The sequence below is a fragment of the Rhamphochromis longiceps genome, linkage group LG14, assembly GCF_057381845.1.
Source record: "Rhamphochromis longiceps isolate RC_006_pf linkage group LG14, R_longiceps_female_GT1.1, whole genome shotgun sequence".
In the NCBI taxonomy this organism is placed as follows: domain Eukaryota; kingdom Metazoa; phylum Chordata; class Actinopteri; order Cichliformes; family Cichlidae; genus Rhamphochromis; species Rhamphochromis longiceps.
In genome coordinates, this window is record NC_140570.1 from 26,944,248 (window position 1) to 26,958,729 (window position 14,482).

The 14,482-nt window shown below is 40.9% G+C and overlaps 1 protein-coding gene across 1 annotated transcript; it reads left to right on the forward strand.

Moving 5' to 3' along the window:
• Window positions 1–7,910: 7,910 nt before the first annotated feature.
• LOC146654213 (extracellular calcium-sensing receptor-like) lies at window positions 7,911–11,601 on the forward strand. Its single transcript, XM_085379589.1, has 6 exons — window positions 7,911–8,089; window positions 8,320–8,617; window positions 8,838–9,626; window positions 9,777–10,004; window positions 10,181–10,304; window positions 10,688–11,601. The coding sequence occupies exons 1-6, from the start codon at window positions 7,911–7,913 to the stop codon at window positions 11,599–11,601; spliced, it is 2,532 nt and encodes an 843-aa protein (XP_085235715.1).
• The last annotated feature ends 2,881 nt before the right edge of the window (window positions 11,602–14,482 follow it).

A 14,482-nucleotide genomic window follows, 5' to 3' on the forward strand; every position in this document is an offset into this window, starting at 1 on the left:
AAAAAATCCATGAATCCACATGGTAGGATTTGTAAAGAATTTTTTCGTAAATCAGGGTGGAAAATAAGTATTTGGTCAATAACAAAAATACAACTCAATACTTTGTAACATAACCTTTGTTGGCAATAACAGAGGTCAAACGTTTACTATCGGTCTTTACCAGGTTTGCACACACAGTAGCTGGTATTTTGGCCCATTCCTCCATGCAGATCTTCTCGAGAGCAGTGATGTTTTGGGGCTGTCGCCGAGCAACACGGACTTTCAACTCCCGCCACAGATTTTCTATGGGGTTGGGGTCTGGAGACTGGCTAGGCCACTCCAGGACTTTCAAATGCTTCTTACGGAGCCACTCCTTTGTTGCCCGGGCGGTGTGTTTTGGATCATTGTCATGTTGGAAGACCCAGCCTCGTTTCATCTTCAAAGTTCTCACTGATGGAAGGAGGTTTTGGCTCAAAATCTCACGATACATGGCCCCATTCATTCTGTCCTTAACACGGATCAGTCGTCCTGTCCCCTTGGCAGAAAAACAGCCCCATAGCATGATGTTTCCACCCCCATGCTTCACAGTAGGTATGGTGTTCTTGGGATGCAACTCAGTATTCTTCTTCCTCCAAACACGACGAGTTGAGTTTATACCAAAAAGTTCTACTTTGGTTTCATCTGACCACATGACATTCTCCCAATCCTCTGCTGTATCATCCATGTGCTCTCTGGCAAACTTCAGACGGGCCTGGACATGCACTGGCTTCAGCAGCGGAACACGTCTGGCACTGCGGGATTTGATTCCCTGCCGTTGTAGTGTGTTACTGATGGTGACCTTTGTTACTTTGGTCCCAGCTCTCTGCAGGTCATTCACCAGGTCCCCCCGTGTGGTTCTGGGATCTTTGCTCACCGTTCTCATGATCATTTTGACCCCACGGGATGAGATCTTGCGTGGAGCCCCACATCGAGGGAGATTATCAGTGGTCTTGTATGTCTTCCATTTTCTGATGATTGCTCCCACAGTTGATTTTTCACACCAAGCTGCTTGCCTATTGTAGATTCACTCTTCCCAGTCTGGTGCAGGTCTACAATACTTTTCCTGGTGTCCTTCGAAAGCTCTTTGGTCTTGGCCATGGCGGAGTTTGGAGTCTGACTGTTTGAGGCTGTGGACAGGTGTCTTTTATACAGATGATGTGTTCAAACAGGTGCCATTCATACAGGTAACGAGTGGGGGACAGAAAAGCTTCTTACAGAAGACGTTACAGGTCTGTGAGAGCCAGAGATTTTCCTTGTTTGAGGTGACCAAATACTTATTTTCCACCCTGATTTACGAATAAATTCTTTACAAATCCTACCATGTGGATTCATGGATTTTTTTTTCACATTCTGTCTCTCACAGTTGAAGTGTACCTCTGGTGCAAATTACTGACCTCTGTCATCATTTTAAGTGGGGGAACTTGCACAATCGGTGGCTGACTAAATACTTTTTTGCCCCACTGTATATATATATATATATATATATATATATATATATATATATATATATATATATATATATATATATATATACACCCAGCACGCCCCTGCGGGCGGTTTATCATTCAAGCTCGGGTCCTCTACCAGAGGAGCTTGAGGGTCCTGCGCAGTATCTTAGCTGTTCCCAGGACTGCGCTCTTCTGGACAGAGATCTCCGATGTTGTTCCCGGGATCTGCTGGAGCCACTCGCCTAGCTTGGGAGTCACCGCACCTAGTGCTCCGATTACCACGGGGACCACCGTTACCTTCACCCTCCACATCCTCTCGAGCTCTTCTCTGAGCCCTTGGTATTTCTCCAGCTTCTCGTGTTCCTTCTTCCTGATATTGCTGTCATTCGGAACCGCTACATCGATCACTACGGCCGTCTTCTTCTGTTTGTCTACCACCACTATGTCCGGTTGGTTCGCCACCACCATTTTGTCCGTCTGTATCTGGAAGTCCCACAGGATCTTAGCTCGGTCATTCTCCACCACCCTTGGGGGCATCTCCCATTTTGACCTCGGGACTTCCAGGTTATACTCGGCACAGATGTTCCTGTACACTATGCCGGCCACTTGGTTATGGCGTTCCATGTATGCCTTGCCTGCTAGCATCTTGCACCCTGCTGTTATGTGCTGGATTGTCTCTGGGGCATCTTTACACAGCCTGCACCTGGGGTCTTGCCTGGTGTGATAGACCCCAGCCTCTATGGATCTTGTGCTCAGAGCTTGTTCCTGTGCTGCCATGATTAGTGCCTCTGTGCTGTCTTTCAGTCCAGCTTTGTCCAGCCACTGGTAGGATTTCTGGATATCAGCCACCTCCTCTATCTGCCAGTGGTACATACCGTGCAGGGGCCAGTCCTTCCATGATGGTTCTTCGTCTCCCTCCTCTTTCTTGGGTTTCTGCTGCCTGAGGTATTCACTGAGCACTCGGTCAGTTGGGGCCATCTTCCCAATGTATTCTTGGATGTTCGTTGTCTCATCCTGGACTGTGGTGCTGACACTCACCAGTCCCCGGCCCCCTTCCTTCCGCTTAGCGTACAGCCTCAGGGTGCTGGACTTGGGGTGAAACCCTCCATGCATGGTAAGGAGCTATATATATATATATATATATATATATATATATATAGTTTTTTTTTTTATCAACAAAAGCAAACATAAGGTGTGGCATGACAGGACAGAATCATTTCTGACAGTAAATACGAAAAAAAACCCAAACTTTTTTATACACAAGCTACAATGTCAATAATCCCACTTGATCTGTTTTCATTTCATTCTCCAAAACCAAATTGGAATCAATGCTGAGTCAGCAGCTATGGTCATTTTTGTGCACCCTAGTGTTGCAAAAACTGGCATACTACTGAAACCATATGTGGGATTATTGACCTTTCTTGCCTTATCTGTTTGGAAAAATATTTAAACATTTTCCTTATTTACCATGGGTGAATACATTCCTCAGTAGAAAAAATGCACTGGTGGCGAATGGGGACCCAACCAAGATGGCGGCCCGCTATTGATTTTTTTCTTACTTTCAACCTTTATTGAGGCATATCAATGTTACAGCCAGTGCCAATGCACGTCGCCTCTACGTCTCTACAAAACACGGAAAGTACCCAAAAATTAGGGACAGCTAACTAGCCTACCATATGCGGCACAGTGCACTTAAGTCTGGTCTTTTACCTGTGAAAATAGGCCGAGCAGCCGGTGAAGAACCGCTCTTAGCGGTCAACAGACACACCGGACTAATGGCGACCGCACTTCCTGCGCAGAAGCCAATGGGGTTGAACTTCACCCCGTAACGTTACGAAAATTTAGAAGCGTTTCTTAACAATTACTAACATAAAATGCTTCCCTTCAAAAAATAAATTTCACATTTCAAAAATAAAATCACAGTGAACACAACTTAGCTTGGCTAGCTACGTTAGCATAGTAGTTTGCGCCGGGGCGAACAACGTCCGCTATCTTTTAAAAATTATAAGACAATTACAGTGGTCTGCATTAGAGTAACGTCAGTGTTAAATTTTCCAAAAAGAGCCCAACAATTTATGCTATCGCGGAATTAGCTGCTGTGTGTATATTAAAACACACAAACGCGGGGGCAAGCTAAGATGTATGTTATGTATGTTACGTCGTTGTTTTAAAGTAAACTAACAAAATCCAGAGCGACTGCAGATATGTGTAATTTCGCATAAAATTACTCACCGTTCGCGACGAACACAGCTCTTGATAAACCTTGAACACGTGCTGTTGAATATGTCCGCTTGTGTAGAAGAAGGGAACTGTGAGCTGTTTACACGTCATCAAGTTGTATTTTACATCGACAGAACTTAAAATTATATTGTTTTTTGATTAAAAGAAGATTTTAAATTCAGACAAATCACGATTATATATTGAGTAAAGAGGCATAATTTATGTGTCACCCGAACTCAATAAAATAAAAATTTTAATTAGGAAGTCTAACAGTATTTATGAACTTGATTTTTCATTTCACAACAACATATATATGTAAGTAATGACTAAAGATCCCATTAATTACTTTTTAGAGTGTACATTTCTGACATTCAAAAACAAAACAAAAACAAATCAGCGACCAATATAGCCACCTTTCTTTGCAAGGACACTCAAAAGCCTGCCATCCATGGATTCTGTCAGTGTTTTGATCTGTTCACCATCAACATTGCGTGCAGCAGCAACCACAGCCTCCCAGACACTGTTCAGAGAGGTGTACTGTTTTCCCTCCTTGTAAATCTCACATTTGATGATGGACCACAGGTTCTCAATGGGGTTCAGATCAGGTGAACAAGGTGGCCATGTCATTAGTTTTTCTTCTTTTATACCCTTTCTTGCCAGCCACGCTGTGGAGTACTTGGACACGTGTGATGGAGCATTGTCCTGCATGAAAATCATGTTTTTCTTGAAGGATGCAGACTTCTTCCTGTACCACTGCTTGAAGAAGGTGTCTTCCAGAAACTGGCAGTAGGACTGGGAGTTGAGCTTGACTCCATCCTCAACCCGAAAAGGCCCCACAAGCTCATCTTTGATGATACCAGCCCAAACCAGTACTCCACCTCCACCTTGCTGGCGTCTGAGTCGGACTGGAGCTCTCTGCCCTTTACCAATCCAGCCACGGGCCCATCCATCTGGCCCATCAAGACTCACTCTCATTTCATCAGTCCATAAAACCTTAGAAAAACCAGTCTTGAGATATTTCTTGGCCCAGTCTTGACGTTTCAGCTTGTGTGTCTTGTTCAGTGGTGGTCGTCTTTCAGCCTTTCTTACCTTGGCCATGTCTCTGAGTATTGCACACCTTGTGCTTTTGGGCACTCCAGTGATGTTGCAGCTCTGAAATATGGCCAAACTGGTGGCAAGTGGCATCTTGGCAGCTGCACGCTTGACTTTTCTCAGTTCATGGGCAGTTATTTTGCGCCTTGGTTTTTCCACACGCTTCTTGTGACCCTGTTGACTATTTTGAATGAAACGCTTGATTGTTCGATGATCACGCTTCAGAAGCTTTGCAGTTTTGAGACTGCTGCATCCCTCTGCAAGATATCTCACTATTTTTGACTTTTCTGAGCCTGTCAAGTCCTTCTTTTGACCCATTTTGCCAAAGGAAAGGACGTTGCCTAATAATTATGGACACCTGATATAGGGTGTTGATGTCATTAGACCACACCCCTTCTCATTACAGAGATGCACATCACCTAATATGCTTAATTGGTAGTAGGCTTTCGAGCCTATACAGCTTGGAGTAAGACAACATGCATGAAGAGGATGATGTGGACAAAATACTCATTTGCCTAATAATTCTGCACTCCCTGTATAAACATGCTGGCTGCTACCGCAGTCAGACTTGAGCTGGTGTCTCTATGAGCTCGGTCTCCCTTTTCCGGAAAATGTAAAATTAAAGATCATTATTTGAGTTAGACCACTTTGAGCTTGAGTCTTTCTTCGCCTCCAAAAGAATGCAAATAACTGAATTTAATAAGGGTCTACACTGTATATAGTGAAGTCTGCGGTTTTCTAACAGCAAAATTTGTTTTGTGCCCAAGTCATTTTGCAGAGCATTAGAATGAAAATTATTGGCCATGTTTGCATAGCCCTTTTTAAAAATATGCTTTCATGACATTATTGTATGTTGGGTGGTGGTCAAGGCTATCCAGACTGACAAGTGGGACATTGAATGTCACCTCTCTGGTGGGGAGGGAGCCTGAGATTGTCTAAATTGGAGTCTGTTCTATACCAAATCCAGAAAAAAAATGTTTTAAGAAAGCAATTAAGTTCGTGTTCCAAAGAATATGATTGTTTGCTTGCAGGACACCAGGAGAGATGAGTCCTCCGTCACAGATGGTGTGGTAAGTGAAGATGGTCGCCTGCAGGTTCAAGCTCATTGCATCTCCAACCCACATCCACTGCCACTGTACTTAAGGGAAGTTAAAGACTTTCTTCTGCACTTACATTTGGATCACCTCGACCCATGATAGTAATTCAGGCAGTAATGCCTGGACTGGAAACAAGCCATCCTTAAAATATTACAACATTCCAGCTCATGTGTTGGAATGAAAAACAAATGTGTTGTTTAATAAATTAGAGACTGCACTTGTGACAGAACAACAAATATATTTTATTTTGATTATATAAGTAATGTAAGTACAAAACAAACTTGAGGAAGGCCAAACTTAGTTTCAGAATAATTACATCTGAGACTTTGTTTCATTGTAAGATTATAACAGTGATGGCAATATAATTGTTTGTTGTTCAAGAGAACAGTGTCCAGTATGTTGGCTGTTATACTTTGTTGCGTTTAAAAATAAAAGTTGGGCTGATTTTTAACATCATTACAAAAAGTGTTGTTAATTATTTTTAATCATATTCAGGTTACTACAAATTGTTTTTTCATTTAGTTGAACTTGAAATGTTTGTCAGTAGGTAAACAATTAGTATTGTAAAGTCAGAAATATCAAGTTATTCTTAATATTGCATACTTACAATGAATAAGTTGTCCTAACAATCATCTTAAGTAAGCTTTACTTGGGTTTTTTTGAGGTAACAAGTTTGCATATTTTTTTTTTTGAGTCCTGGAAACTAAATAGGTTTTTACTCTGTACTCAAAGTGAATAAATTGCCTTAACTTAGTCATCTTAAGTAAATATTACTCAATTTTTTTGAGGCAACAAGTTTGCATAGTTTTTTTGAGTTCTGGGAACTAATGAGGCTGTACAGTATACTCAAAATGGGTAAGTTGCCCTAGCTTAATCATCTTAAGTAAAACTTTACTAAATTTTTTGAGGCAACGAGTTTACATAGTTGTTTTTTTTTTTTAGTTCTGTGAACTAATTAGATTTTACAGTGAACGCCGACCACAGCATTCTGCAGCACCATGCAACACCCTCTGAGTGTTGCTGTAGAAGTTGCTCAGGCGTTCATCCTATAGCAAGATAATAACCCAAAACATAAGTCCAATCTATGCCAGAACTACCTCAGGAAAAAAGAAAAAGATGGTAAGCTTGAAAACGTCGAGTGCCAAGCACAGTCTCCAGACTTAAACCCAGTCGAGCTGGTTTGGGATGAACTGGACAGAAGAGTGAAAACAAACCAACCTACAAGTGCCCCACATTTATGGGAACTTCTCCAACAGATATGGGAATAACATTCTGAGGAATATTTGATTTCTTTGATTTCTAAAACGTTTTACCAGTAGTGCACGTATGTGAAAGAAGAAGCTATGTATGTAAAAGTGAAAGAATGAATTTGGACTTGGAATACTCCTCCTAGAATTAGTTTGCCCAGTGTATTTGACTGACTTTCAGTAATGTGCAGTGTGACTACTTAAATGATTATATCAGACTGGTATTAGATTGATGATAGTTTCAAATATTACTTCTTCAATGCGAATATAGACATGAGTAGGTGACTGTGAGTTGTTGTGTAAATCTCTAACCCAAAAGTACTTTATTAAATAAAGTAAATAATGTTTCCAATGCATCCACTTGTTTAATAACATATTGACTTACCAAGAAAGTAAATATATGACCTTTATTGCCATATAAGAAGAGATCATTGCACATTTCACATTAGAAAAATTATTTTTAGTGGATATGTATTTGTAAGGAGTTCTATTTGAATTGTTACTTTAAATTTAAATGGGCATATGTATGTATAGCATTATTTTACATACATGAAACTACATTAAATTGCAAATTTGGGCATGTCTCTACTTTTGACTAACCATGTAGGTCTACGGAGAATAAACTGTCACTATAGTATTATTTCTTATGTTGCACTGAAAGGTATAAATACCAGTATAACTCTTTCATTTTCATCAAGGCACTTTTAATGCCACTAAGTGGTTTAGCTCAAGAAATGACATCAACACAGAGATGGCCAGAGCAGGGATGGGCATTTTTGCAACTGTTAATGGTGGCGTCTGTCTCTCATGCTGAGGAGCCAGTGTGCAGACAGAGAGGAGATCCTGAGAACCCACTGCTATCTAAGAATGGGGATATTATACTGGGGGGGATGTTCTCTTTTCACACAAGCTGGAAAGACAGAAAGGATACCTACATGAACCAACCTCTGCCACTACAATGTATCAGGTAAATGACACACTACAAGTCAATTTGCATTTAAGGAATCTGTTGGGATTCATTAAAGATACAAATGAGGAGTAAAGGGTATTTTGATTTTCTTAGTTATTTAAATTCCTTTCATTAAATGATTTAATTTGAAATGATTTGTTTTAAATTTCAAGATTTATTCATGATTATTTGTGTCTGTTTTAAGGAACATGATGCAATGCAAATTTTTAAAAATTGTGTCAATTAAGTTTAAATTTCAGAGATTTGCAGTTTGCCCAGGCTATGCTTTTTGCCATTGAGGAGATTAATAAAAGTACAGACCTACTGCCAGGAATCTCTCTGGGTTATAAAATCTATGATGATTGTGGATCTGTTGCCAGAAGCATTGGAGTTACACTAGCTTTGGTTAATGGTAGTGAAATTGTGTTTGCACCCTCCAAGACAACATGCACTAGACCTGCATATGTACAGGCCATAATAGGAGCAACATCTTCTTCTACAACCATAGCAGTAGCTACTGTCATTGGACCTTTTTTTGTACCAGTGGTTGGTATTATAATCTTTTTTTTCTATTTTTGAATACTTATTAAACCATATTTTACTCTATTAGATCTGTTGCTTTACCTGTCACATTTTATGTAACAGTACTGAGCAGAACTGTTATTTTCATATTTTTACAGTATGTTTGAATGTTTTATTTCTAACAGCTACAGCTTTTCTCATTCTTTGTCTTTTACATATATACATTTTTCATTTTTCATTCTAGATCAGCCACTTTGCCACATGTGCTTGTCTCAGTGACAAAACCAAGTACCCATCCTTCCTCAGAACAATACCCAGTGACTACTACCAGAGCAGAGCCCTGGCCCATTTGGTCAAGCATTTTGGATGGACTTGGGTTGGAGCTATTAGAACTAATAATGATTATGGAAATAATGGCATGGCCACATTCACAGAAACTGCACAGCAGCTGGGCGTCTGTCTGGAGTATTCTGTATCTTTTTTTAGGACAGATCCATATGCCAAAATACAAAGGATACTTGACATTATAAAGGCTTCAACCTCCAAGGTGATTGTTGCATTCCTTGCCCGTGCGGATTTGAATGTGCTTCTACATGAGTTTTCATACCATAACTTGTCTGGGTACCAGTGGGTAGGCAGTGAGTCTTGGATATTTGATTCACAAACAGCAGAAATGGATATGCATCACATACTGGATGGTGCCATTGGTGTTTCCATTCCCAAAGCACATGTCACTGGCCTGAGAGAGTTCATACTGGATGAGAAGCCACTGAATTCATCTAATAACGAACTGTTTACTGAGTTCTGGGAGACATTATTTAGTTGTAAGTTTAAGGAGTCATCAGCAGACATTCAGAGAGAGTGTACCGGACATGAAGATATGACTGGAGTTCAAAACAGCTTCATTGACATGTCTCTCATGCCTATCTTTAACAACATCTATAAAGGAGTGTATGCAGTGGCCCATGCATTTCACAATATCTTGAGCTGTAATAATACATGTAATAAAAATCTGCAGCTAGATCCATTCATGGTGAGCTTATTACAAGCTTAAATTACAGTTTTCACATTAAGTTGAAGTATTAAGAAGATTTTTAATTCAAAATTGATTCTTGGGTATCTTTCAATCTGTAGGTGTGCAAAAATTGTCATGCAATGAACTGAGTCATAACATATTTCTTAGGTTCTGCAACACATACGAAAGATCTATTTCACAACTAAGGAAGGAGATGAGGTTTACTTTAATGAGAATGGAGATCCAGCAGCAAAGTATGATATTATAAACTGGCAGCAAAAAGAAAACGGCGTTGTGGAGTTTGTAACAGTTGGACTTTATGATACATCATTAGCTGCAGAAAAGCAGCTAAATCTGCAAAGCAAGTCTTTAATTTGGGCAAGAAAAACAAAGCAGGTAAGCTACCATACAATTTTGTTTTTATGTCTTTGTTCCTTTGTTCAATTTATACCTAATTAGTTTCACATTGTTTGGTTTTAATGCTTCAAAATGAATAAACTGTTTGATACAGAAGATCATTGGGAGATCTTTTTTGTCAAAGTCCATATGGTTAAACGTTCTTGATCATGCAGGTGCCTGTGTCAGTTTGCAGTGAGAAATGTCCCCCAGGAACACGTAAGGTTCTCCAGAAAGGAAGGCCTGTTTGCTGCTATGACTGTATAAGATGTGCAGAGGGAGAGATCAACAACATTACAGGTGTGGTGATTAGCAAAATTAAGTATTTAGGAAGGCCAAAGGAGTCGTTTCATCTTGTTACAGGACATATATGTGGTCTCTTTCAAATTTTGCATGTACCTTTTTGTCTCTGTGCACTTTGGAAAATATTTAGAATTGTATGAACATTCCTTTGAAATGTAAAGTATTCCACAATCACAAATGCTGATGGACTCTCGATGTCACATCTGTCAATCTTCACTTGATCACAAATCAGGATACTAGTTATTCACTCAATGAAGGTGTTGTTTTTCATCTTCTACTTGTACAGCATCAGTATGATGCACGGATGTTGTAGATGCAAATGCAGGCATATGACAATTGTACTGAGTTAGTGTAACATCTGCTTCAATATTAATTTCCAGATTCTATCACCTGTGTGAAATGTCTACCTGAGTTTTGGTCAAATGAAAGAAGAGATGCTTGTATAAAGAAGGAAGCAGTGTTTCTGTCATATGAAGAAATTATGGGAGCACTGCTCACTGCAGCATCTTTATTCGGAGCATGCATGACGATTGGTGTGATACAAATTTTCTTCAAGTACAGGAAAACTCCTATTGTCAGGGCAAACAACTCTGAACTGAGCTTCCTGCTGCTCTTCTCCTTAATTCTGTGCTTCCTGTGTTCTCTGACCTTCATTAGTCAGCCCTCTGATTGGTCCTGTATGCTCCGACATGTAGCATTTGGCATCACCTTTGTCCTCTGTATCTCTTGTCTTCTGGGAAAAACAATGGTTGTTTTAATGGCTTTCAGAGCTACACGTCCAGGTAGTAATGTTCAGAAATGGTTTGGGCAGACACAGCAGAGACTCTGTGTTACAGCATTCACTCTTATGCAAGTTATCATTTGTATCACCTGGTTAACAACTTCTCCTCCTTTTCCATTTAAGAATTTTAAGGAAATCAAAGACAAGATCACTTTGGAGTGTGCTCTAGGCTCAGCTGTAGGCTTTTGGGCTGTGCTTGGTTATATAGGACTTCTGGCTATTTTATGTTTTATTTTTGCATTTTTAGCTCGAAAACTACCCGATAATTTCAATGAAGCCAAGTTTATCACTTTCAGCATGTTGATATTCTGTGCAGTATGGATTACATTTATCCCAGCATATGTCAGCTCTCCTGGGAAGTTCAGTGTTGCTGTAGAAATATTTGCTATACTTGCTTCCAGTTTTGGACTGCTAATTTGCATCTTCATACCCAAATGTTATATAATCTTAATGAAGCCAGAGAAGAATACAAAAAAACGTATCATGGGGAAGAAGGTACCACAGTCACTCTGAAAACTGAATGTAGTAAAATGAGATTTTGTTTACTTACTTAATAAAATAAAGACGAACGATAGTAATTATATGTATGGTTCAATAACCTTTAGCTTGCATTCACTTTTTATAGTTTCTTGATTATGTTAAACGTTAGAATTTTTTACATTTAAATTTAATTGACATGGTACTGCAGATAAATTCAGAAAGCATATGTAACCTGGTCAATTCTTCCTTATTTTTCAAGAGGCTGCTATGTATGAATTGTAGTATTAAGTGCAATGTAACTTGATTAGTTGCTTTGCCTCAAGCACTTCTGCATGATTTCTAGAAAGCCGCTACACTCATGAGATACATGGCAAATGAAATGAGGAAAGTTAACCCTTTCTTTTTGGAATACAAGCCAAACCTTTGCTTGGTATTGGAGTAGAAAAAAATGGTATATGATACTTTACATGATGACAATTTACCATTGAAATCTCCTTACTTAACCATTGTAAACACAAATTACTGTAAACAAAAGATAAACTGTGTATGACAATTCACACTGTTTATTATCAGTGTGAATTGTCTGAAATATATCCAAACTCCTTATTAACTTCCATATTAGTGCCTTGTTATGACCCATCTAGGGGCAGGGTCATAACATGAATGAAGCACCCCCATCCCCACCCTACTGAATACCCAAGCAGCCACAAGAAACAAATATCTGTTCATTGCAATGTCATTTATTTACAACATAATGAAAAGGAAACAACAAAACGGGAGAGTCAACAACTTAGGGTGAGACAAGGCCAAAATAATAAACTAAACTAAACTCGTATTCCCACACACCTAACTTTACAGAAAACAAAAGCCAAAACCAAAGGCTGAGTCTGACCTGGAAACCTGGAAACCTTTACTTCGCCTCTGTCAGTGCGCCCCAGGGTGGCTGTGGCTACACTGTAGCTTGCTATCACCTGTGTGTGAATGTGTGTGTGAATGGGTGGATGATTGTGTATAGTGTAAAGTGCTTTGGGGTCCTTAGGACCAAGTAAAGCGCTATACATATACAGACCATTTACCATTTACCATTTACTTAGTTTGTCCATGGAGGATGCCATCACCCTTCACAGAACGCTGATCATTCTGTAGAACAACATTAGCTACATGAAGATGCTCTTTGTGGACTACAGCTCAGCGTTCAACACCACAATCCCAGACATCCTCACCACCAAACTGTACAACCTTGAGAAGACTTCCTGCCTAACCAATTACAATTAGTCTCAGACTTCCCACCCACTGTCAGACAGAGGCTGCCCATAGAGACTGCTGCAACCAGCCGGCGAGTTTGGAAACCGTGGTCACCCTAGCTGAGGATCATCTGGCTGCATGGAGACAAGCAGAGGAGGGCCGCAGCCAGCCGGTCAGCAGGCCCTGCCCCATCGGAGTGGGTTAGGGCTAGCCACCACTACATTCCACAAACCCAGTCGTTGCCGATCTGTCACCCTGGGCCCTGGCAACAACAGGCACTGCACCCAAGCCACTAGGGGTGGGAGTGCTGAAAGTGTGGTCGGTCGGGACACCCACTACAGGATTGTTAGCTGATGGAGGTCAGTTGGGTGTTCCGCTTTGGCTGCTCTCTGGTAAGGTGTCAAGGGGGTATACAGCAGGCTTTTGTGGACATGGGCTGCAAGCATACCCTAGTTCACGGTTCACCCCAGGACATTGTTGGAAGCAGAGTGGGTGAAGATTAAGTTGTTCATGGGAATATTCACAAATACCCCACTGTGCTGCTGCTATTAAAATACAAGGGAAAAATGCATGGGATAAAGGTTGCACTTAGCTCGTGCCTGATGCATCCCCTAATTCTGGAAATGAATTGGCTGGGGTGTAATAACCTGTTGAGGCAGTGTGTGGAGATGCGATCATAACCTTTAGTAGCGTGTACTGACTGAGTAGACCTCACTAGAAGGTCCTGCTGGCTCCAACGATTTGCCCCACGGAATTTTCCACTGAAGCAGTCTCATGATGACCCCTACACTCAGACTTTAACTAAGTGATAGAAATTAATGGTTACTTGGTGCACCCTGAAGCCGCATGGTCCTACTTGCACTTCATATTGTTAAATGATAGGCTTTATTGAGTAATTTGTGATACTCGCACAGAGGAACACACACAGTTGTTGTTGTCTATGACAAAACTCTGGAATGAATAATGGCCAGATGTTATTGGCCGGGGCATCCACGTGGATTATGGACCTTAAAGTCCATGATTCGGAATTTCATTCATAAGGATGAACACAATTGTGATTGCTGGTTAGACCCTCTGTTGTTTGCAGTGCATGAAGTGCCCCCTGCAGAAAGCCGCAGGGGTGTTGGACCTGCTTAAAGAAAACTGAGAGGAAGGTCCAAGCCCAGCAAAAAATCAGATTCAGTAGGTTCTGGACCTGAGACCAAAGCCGTACACTTTGGGGAGGTTGTCATGAGAGACACTGCTCAAGTCCCAGCAGCACCTGTACAACAGAGGGGCTAGACTCAGGCAGTTTTCACCAGGAGACAAAGTGCTTGTGTTACTTCCCTCTTCCAGTTGCAAGGACCCTTCTTGTTCAACCAGCGAGTGGGAAACAAGTTATCCTTCATATATAACTAATATCACTAATACATATGTATACTATCGTCAGAACACGTGATCAGTACACTAAGGTAAAAAAAATTTCCATCGGAACCTCCCGGAACACTCGTTCGCCCTCTGCTCAGACCCTGCTCCGCTGCAGTGCTTCCAGCGCATGAAGGATGCCAACGCCCAGATCACCTGGTGGGATCTGGCTTTTTAGACCTTTAAATTCAAGGTGATCCATAGGACTGGTCCTCAGATGGCAGTGGCCGACTTCCTCTCCCACACCCACAGGAGGAGTAGGTTC